This window comes from Cricetulus griseus, chromosome 2 (genome assembly GCF_003668045.3).
Source record: "Cricetulus griseus strain 17A/GY chromosome 2, alternate assembly CriGri-PICRH-1.0, whole genome shotgun sequence".
NCBI lineage: Eukaryota > Metazoa > Chordata > Mammalia > Rodentia > Cricetidae > Cricetulus > Cricetulus griseus.
Window position 1 is genome coordinate 394,449,126 of NC_048595.1, and position 8,337 is coordinate 394,457,462.

Here is an 8,337-nt window from a genome sequence, read left to right on the forward strand (position 1 = left end):
GCCTACACCGTGTGGCTAAGGCAGTCTGCACATGTTAAAACCAAGTCTTTGGGCATGGTGGCACATCCCTTTAATCCCAGCACTCGGGAGGCAGAGGCAGGCAGATTTCTGTGAGTTTGAGGCCAGCCTGGTCTACAGAGCAAGTTCCAGGGAGCCAGGGCTACACAGAGAAACCCTGTCTGGAAAAGCCAAATAACAAAACAAACAAAAACCCACAAACCAAAACCAGCCATCCAAATAAACCAAGACTTTCTTCTTCATTTGCAAAGTTTCGGTATTTGTTAGGATTGTGTCCCACAGTGAAGACATGAAGACTCAGTAGCTGGGTATTCTATCAGGGACTAGACTTCCTTTATTCTACTGTCCAGCATTCCTTATGGCCTCATAGTCACAATATGGCTGCTCTAATTTCTAATGTCAAGCTCAAAGTGCAAGTAGGAAAAGCCAGAGGATCACTTTAGTCTCCATCTCCTTTAAGGATATGTCCTAGAAAAAAAATTCTACACTCTTACCCCTCATTGGCCAAAACAGTATCACATGACTAATTACTGCAAATGGGAGCTGAGCAATATATTTTTAGTTGAGTGTTTATTTCTCCCAACATCATCAGATTATTGAAGTAAGAAACACAAAGAGTTGTGTAAAGACATTTCAGGGAATGACTGAGATCCAAAGGTGGAAGTGGGGTGCTGGCTCTTGGTTTCACAGGAAAGGCTCATACTAATGGTGGCCAGCAGTTAGACAATGTCCAGACAGTTACAAGAACCATCCACATTTCCCGCAGCAACATAAGGAAGTATGGGAGAGAGCCAGTCTCTCTTCGTTCACATGGGTCCCTCATTCGTCCAGTTTTAGGCCGTCAAAATAAATAAATCTTCTCTTTCTTTCTATGTTTTGGTTTAAAACAGAGTCTCGCTTTACTGGCTGACCTCAAACTCTGTAGCCAGGCTAGCCTTGAACTTGTGGTGATCCTGCTGCCTGTATCTCAATCTCTGAGATTGCTGGCATGCACCATCACATGGGGCTCCCGGCCTCATCTTTAGCCCCTTTCACCTGTTTCATTCACTTCAGTTTTAGGTGGGCTCTCTGGGACCCTTTACGTTCATCACACCTTTCTTTGTGGATGGGGGTCTTGAAATAGGATCGTCTTGCAAAACTGAACTTTGGGCTTCATTCCCGTGGCTAGCTAGCAGGACTCTGGCGGAAGCTTCCTCCAGACAGGTCTGGGGCCCCTGTCACAGTAGGTCTCCATAAGCTCTCAGGCATTCAGATCCTATGCCAGGACCAGGACCTGGACCGAGACCTAGGGCAGAATCTGAGTGTTGGGTATCTTTACACTCCGAGTCTCTGTGCTGTGGGAATGGCTTTGGCCACAGGCGCCGCCGTCTTCCTGCATAAAAACGCTCAGATGCGGAAGCTCTAGTGAACCTTTCCTAGCGTTACTGGGGAGCAGAGGTGCATTCCACCTCCTCCCGCCCACCCCCCCCCCACACCCCTCGGCGAGCGTCTCCATTGCTCTCTGCCGCTCTCTACCGGCGGCTAGGTGCACTGCAGCTGTGCGGCGGGAGGGACGCACCAGAGCGCAGGCGCAGGCGCTCGTCCGCCTCCTCCGCTTGCGATTGTGCGCATGCGCACGGGAGAGGCGTGAGGAAGAGCCGCTGGAGCGCGCAGGTGGAGGGAGGAGTGGTCCCGAGAGTAACTGCCGGGAGTGAGTTGGTGCGCCACGCCGCAGGTCCGGGGGCGCCCGCGTCCCCTCTGCCTGGGACACCTGACTGCGCTCAGAACGTGGCTTTTGGCGGGGGCGTGACCTGAGCTCGCCCCCTCAGCTGGGAGTGGAGGAGGAGCGGGATCGCTGAGGCCTTTTACTGATTTGGTGCCTGTTGTTTGTGCCTCCGGGCTGCAGCCTGTTTGCCCTTCAGAGTTTGCAAACAGTAGGGAGGAAGAGGCTAGGCTAGACCACAGGGGGCTGGGCTTTCCCAGGCAGTGAGAGGGGCCTTATCCAGCGAGGGCAGGCCCCATTCCCTAGCTTCCTGGGGGTGGGGGGCGGGGGAGTGGACGACACAGGACGCTGTTGCAAAATGAGGGCCACAGTAGGAATTTTGCCTGTGTTGGGCACACAGGCCCACACTTAGGATAGCAACTTGTCACTTAGTATTTTACATTTCTTGTAGACAAGTTATTTTCCCCCCTATAGTGGCCCTGATATAGACACTAACACTCGCTCATTCCCCCTACCCCATGTAGGAGATGACACATGGGGTCTCAGCATTCCTCCTCTGCCCGCACATTTTGTCAACGGAGGAAGGATGACAACCTGGAGGACTTGGAGGCTGAGAGAGAGCAGGAGGAAGCCATCGCTCAGTTCCCCTATGTGGAATTCACTGGGAGAAATAGTATCACCTGTCACACCTGCCAAGGAGCGGGCTACGTCCCAGCAGGTGAGACCTGTCAGCCGTCATGGAAAGCGCTGGCATCTGCTCCATCTAGCCCTCCCTTTCTAGTCACGGACTGCCCTGAATTGTAGCCAGCTCGGCCTACCTGATAACCTTGATCAGATTCTCTTGATCATATATTTGGAACCTTTCTTCACTTCTATAAGGATTCAGGCATTATGCTGGCCTGCCCCTGTCACCTGGCGGAATGCCCTCAGGCAGTGCTCTGGTCAGCCCAGGGTTCCATGGAGTCTGCACCTCAGGTGCAAAGGACCCATTTAAAAGAAAGACCCCACCCACTTAACGGTTCATCTCTTTCTGCCCTCTCCTCTTTCCCGCTATCCTTTTTTTCCTGCTGTTGCCCTGGGGCAGACCGGACTTTTCCTGTCTCCCTCTTCTCTCCTGTCCCCTCTCTCTGTGTCTCTGTATCTCTTCTTTTCTCTTCCCTTCCCCCTTCCATCTCTGTTCCCAGTTGGCCAACACCCCCCCCCTTCGCTTCCCTTTCCAATAAACTCCATGTGGGTTTGTTGAGTTTTGTGGTTCCTGTTTCATCGCCCGAAACTGCAGCAAGCAACAACTTCTACTCTATTATTCCTTAGTTTCTTTTCGAGTCGCTGTGATAAAAATGCCCTGGTAGAAGCAGTTTAGGGGATAAAGGGTTTTTTTTTCTGCTTCACAGCTCCAGGTCATAGTCCATCACTGGGGGGAAGTCAGGACAGTGGAACTTGAGATTGCCCTGTCACACTGTAGTCATAGGAAGCAGAGAGCAAGGAATGTTTGTACTCGGCTTCCCCCTTTTCATTCAGTAGAAGACTCAGCCTATGAAACGGGTCTTCTGACTTGAGTTAACCCAGTTAAGAAAATCACTTATAGACATGCTTGCTGGCCAGCCTAATCTAATCTAGACAGTGCCCCATTGAGACTTCCCAGGTCCCTAACATTAATTGTTACTACTGTGGAGGCCCCTCTCTGGTTTCAAACATTTATTTTTTCTGCTGTGGGATTTGTTGACAAGGGTGTTTCGCTGCCAGTGACTCAGTATCATGAGGTCAACAGAATACCAGGGGTGGGGAGAGACTGGACAGCCTCAAGAATGGAGACTGGATTATCTCTAGGAGTAGCTGTTACTAAACTGGCCCTGAGGGAAGGGGGTCCCAGAGTTTAGAGCTGTTAAGAACCTTGGAAGCCATGTACTCCAGACTTCCAAATGAAAAGTGAAGAAACAGTGGCTTTAAGAAATTCTGTGGCAGGGCTGGAGAGATGGCTCAGTGGTTAAGAGCACTGCCTGCTCTTCCAAAGGTCCTGAGTTCAATTCCCAGCAACCACGTGGTAGCTCACAACCATCTGTAGTGAAATCTGGTGCCCTCTTCTGGCCTGCAGACATACATGCAGGCAGAACATTGTGTACATAATAAATAATCTTTTAAAAAAGTTCTATGGCTTTGCCAAATACAGTACAGTAAGGCCAGACTACAACTCCAGGTTCTCCAGGTGCCACCGTTCTGACAACACTAATAGAAGTCTTACAATCTGTGCCATTCTCTATAGGTTTATATTTCTTTTTTCCCAGCTTTCTTTTCTTTGTTCTTTCTACATTTACCTGTTTCTTGTTCAGTCAAAAATGTACTCTTTAGAGTCTGGTCCCAGATGAATATTTGCTATGGCAGTTTGCATCGAAGTGTGAACAGAAGGGCTACCAATATGTGGGATTTACACAGTGAGTCTTTGCTGCTTTTCTAGAGCAACTCAATGAGTTGGTGGCTTTGATCCCCCACAGTGACCAGAGGCTGCGACCCCAGAGAACGTGAGTCTGCTCTCATCTGCTAACACCTGTTTCTGACCCTGACTCCTTTTTATGAAGGACTACTAGTTAGTTATTTGAAAAAGATGTCTGCCTTTTTTTTCTTTTTTTTTTTTTTTGGTTTTGGTTTTTGACTTTTGTTTTGTATTTTTAGTAATACTGGGGCATGAATCCAGACTCTCTTACATGCTAGATGAACACTCCTCCCCTGCACTATACTCTAGTCCTTGCTGTTTCCTTTGGTACTTCTGCTTAAGTGAAATGTCACTCTCACTATTACAGTCTGGGAAAAGAAATGTGAAGCCGGAAATATGTTGAGGGTCAAATGGAAGGGTGGAGTGGAAGGAATTGAAGAAGCAGGGTGCCCTGGGAGATGAGCAGATGGTCTAGGAAATAAAGGGATCAGTTTCCCTTCTCAGAGTAAAGAGTGTCCAAATGTTCTCTACCTTCTTGCTTAGTTTGTGGTTCTGGGTTCTTTGTGCTTCGCTTTCACCCCCTCCATTTTGCATTAATTATGACAGTTTAGACTTTGATATCTGACTGCCCAACATTGGTCACCCTGTGCTATCATTTACAGTAAACAGTATGTCCTCCTGTCAGTCCTGCTCTGTCTCCTGGCATCTGGCTTGGTGTTTTTCTTCCTGTTTCCACATTCAGTCCTCGTGGATGATAATGGCATCAAAGTGGTGAAAGTCACATTTAATAAACAGGACTCCCTTGTAATGCTTGATGTCATGGTAAGACTTACGGCCTCACTTCCTGGGTTGTGCACTTGCCAGCCTTGGGACCAGGACACTTAACACCCATTTCCTCCCTTGCCCTTTCCAGGCCACCCTGAAAATCAGGAACTCCAACTTCTATCCTGTGGCAGTGACCAACCTGTTCAGCCAGGTTCAGTACATGAAAGCTGTGGTTGGCACATACATGACCACTAACGTCTCACTCATTCCCCCTCGGAGTGAGCATCTGGTATGTTATTTTTGAAGGGCCTCTGCCTACATACCAAGGAGGGTCGGTGCTGTGGGAACCCTGTAGAATGCCGGAGTTCCTTTCCTTTCCTCTCAATTCTACCCAAGGAAGACCTGGTGGGCTCTGTAATTAGGAGCAATTGGAAACAGACAGAAAACAGCATTTAAGACCTTGAATAGTAAAGTAATTGGTAAGAAAGATAGTTACCAAACCAAGAAGAGGTGGAATTACAGCCTGAAGCCAGAGGCTTCTAAAGGGAAGGAGTCAGAAGTACTTACTCCAGGCTCCCGGGCTCAAGAAGGTGCTTTGTATGTGATGGGAGAATGACCCAGCATCTGTGCATTGAGAGCAGTAATGCTGTTAAGTCAAGCTTGCTTATCACAGGCTAATGCCTGGTCTTGTTTTATTTTCAGGTGAATTTTACGGTGAAGGCTAAGGTGGGAGGACCATCTTCCTACGTGTAGTAAGGACAGAGTTCTCTGTACTGTGCTGTCTGCCTGGAGAGATTCAGAGTCCTCCTCGATTGACTGTGTCCCTAGCTCTGCCTTAAGCCCCAGATTTGGCCTGTGGACTCCTGAGCTTTGGCTTTATGGAGAGTTTTGGGGGAGGAGATATCACTTGATATGTGACTGAAGTGCTGGGATTTCTAAAGAGAACATTAAACTACTTGAAACATTAGCAAACTCTAACATTTAACTATATGATGGCTTTGAAAAACAAGCATGATTTGGAACATTGAGAATGACACTGAGGGTCTCTGAACCAGTGGTCCTTGGCAGTACTTCTGTTCAAAGTGGTGGGTATGGGGAAGAGAAAGTACCCCAAATAGTTTGGCAGTGTAACTCAACACTGTCCTGCCAGTTCTCCTGGGAGATTGTGTTCTTGTTTTACTGTTTTCAACCAAGTGACCGTGTACATATTTGTGGTCCGCAGCTTCATCTGCACGGTACCTGCCATCCTGGTGCACAACATCGTGATCTTCATGAGGTATGTCCTCTGTCCTCTGGCTTTTCACTGAGCCTGGGCCACCTGGGAGCTTCCCACACTCACTAGAGGCGTGTGGCTGAAAGCAGACCCGTCACCTGCCTCGAAGCTCAGACCCAGCAGCCTCTTGGTGTTCTAGAGGTGGAGTCCAGCGCCCCTGCATAGGTTGCCAGGTTCCTGGTGCAATAGTAAAACATCATGTTCTCGGCAGTTAAGAGCTGCTCTTCTAGAGGCTCCAGGTTTGATTCCCAGGGTCCACATGGCGGCTCACAGTTGTCTGTGACTCCAGTTTTGGAGGATCCAATATGTTCTTCTGGTTTCTGTGATTACCACACATATGTGTAATGCACAGACACATGTGTAGGCACAACACCTATACACATAAAATAAGCAGCTTTTAAAAAAGAAATGTTCTGCCTGAAATGGGGTCTACTTTAACTAAACATGTGATCCTGTCAGAAGCCTCGAGAGTAAAGAACAGACCAGCCTTCTCAAGGTGTAAGTACTAAGTATTTCCAGTTTACTCTCCAGTGACAGAGTTCCTAGTCTTGGAACTGTGACTGTTAACTGTAAAGATGACAGACATTTGAAATCTGAGGATTTGAGTGAGACTTTTCAGCTTTGGCACAATTGACATTTGCATCAGGGAGTTCTTGGTCACCAGTGACTACACTGTGGATGCTTAGCAGTGGCATCCCTTGTCTCTACTTGCTGCTGGGAGTGTTTGCCACCCTCTGCCCCACTCAGTTGTAACTAACCCAAAGATATCCAGATGTTGCCAAAAGCTCCCATGAGGTAAAATCATCCCCAGTTAATAACCGCTGACCCAGAACGTCACCTCATGACACAGCATTTTTGGACATAGGTCCACTGGCCTCCTGGTTACATAATCATGAAGATAGGTGCCTGGGACCCAGATGAGTACTAGCCCCTCAGCTTGGAAGAAGAAAGAAGTTTTTCCTGCTTGTTTAGTCTCTTCATGGTCTTCTTTTTGCTAGGACTTCTGTGAAGATTTCATACATTGGCCACATGTCCCAGAGCACCTTGGAGACACAACACTATGTGGATTGTGGGGCGAATTCCACAGCTGTTTAGAGCCTGCCTTTAGTTCTCCACTGGCTGTACCTGTAGAAGGAAGCTAACATCTGCCCCCACAGCCCAGCATCCGTGCTGACCCTGCATGGTATAAGCAGAGGAGGAAGTGGTTCTCTTAACCCACAGAAAGCATCCTTCGCACTTATGGGAAAGCTGTCTTCTCAGCACCTTATGTTTTTCTTGGAACCAGCAAAATCACTGCCCAGTGCCTAGTCTGTGCCTAGCAAATAGTTAGCACTCAATTACAGTTTGAGGAATTGAATTCAGATACTTCGGCTGTTGTTGAGATGAACCAGGGTTCTAGCTTTTCAGACCAGAGTGACATGAAGGGAGGATGCTGGTGATCTGCACCAGAAGGGAGGATCTGCACCAGAGTGCAGATGTGCGGGTGCTGCAGTCATGTGCACAGAAGCACCAGCAAGAGGGGCGTCCAGAGGACCTTCAAGGAGCCCCTCAGTGACTGCATTTGTTTCCATCCCTTCCTAATTCCCAGGGGCTTTGCAGAAAGATTTGTTTTTTCTTTTGCCCTTACAAAGTTATTACATCCCTCCCTCCCCCAGTCTACTGTAGGGCTTGATAAACCTTTGATCCACTGGCTGGACATGGATTGGGGATTTGATAGAAAAATAAACCATGTTTTTGATTGATCTGCACTGTCTCTGATTGCCTGTGTGCCTTTGCAGGCACCCATGAGAGGAACTTGAAAGAGTTGCTTCCTAAGGGGGACACCACAGGGTGTGCTGAGGGAAGAAAAGACAAGGTACCCCAACTGTGTGTCCTGCTTGCCCCAGGAGCAGCCTCATGGTTCCATGTGCAGAGTGGTGGGGTTGCACTTCCAGATCAGAGCACACAGCGCCCTCTGGAGGTTGGAAATGACAGGCAATGATGCCGAGGAATGAAGCGGTTTCTCCAGGGATTACTGATTGCTCAGGCTTAAATATGAAGATCTGGTTGGAGGTTGGAGGTTTCTCCAGCTAGTGCTGAACTCTAATCACCTAGATAGCCAGAGCAGGAAGTGGCTAGGTCCAGAGCTCAGCTGAGGTGGGCTCCTGTCTC

The 8,337-nt window shown here is 48.5% G+C and overlaps 1 protein-coding gene across 6 annotated transcripts; it reads left to right on the top strand.

Moving 5' to 3' along the window:
- The first annotated feature begins 1,582 nt into the window (after positions 1-1,582).
- On the top strand, positions 1,583-7,928 carry Tmem106c (transmembrane protein 106C). Of its 6 annotated transcripts, none has more exons than XM_027396427.2 (8): positions 1,583-1,708; positions 2,245-2,438; positions 4,173-4,236; positions 4,811-4,970; positions 5,062-5,202; positions 5,616-5,639; positions 6,136-6,189; positions 7,185-7,928. In XM_027396427.2, exons 2-8 carry the CDS (start codon positions 2,255-2,257, stop codon positions 7,326-7,328), a joined length of 771 nt encoding a protein of 256 aa, XP_027252228.1. In that variant the 5' UTR covers positions 1,583-1,708; positions 2,245-2,254; the 3' UTR covers positions 7,329-7,928. The 6 variants fall into 6 exon arrangements, with proteins under 6 accessions (XP_027252228.1, XP_027252227.1, XP_035296744.1 ...); XM_027396426.2 differs by having other exon boundaries at positions 1,591-1,732; XM_027396428.2 differs by having other exon boundaries at positions 1,610-1,716.
- The last annotated feature ends 409 nt before the right edge of the window (positions 7,929-8,337 follow it).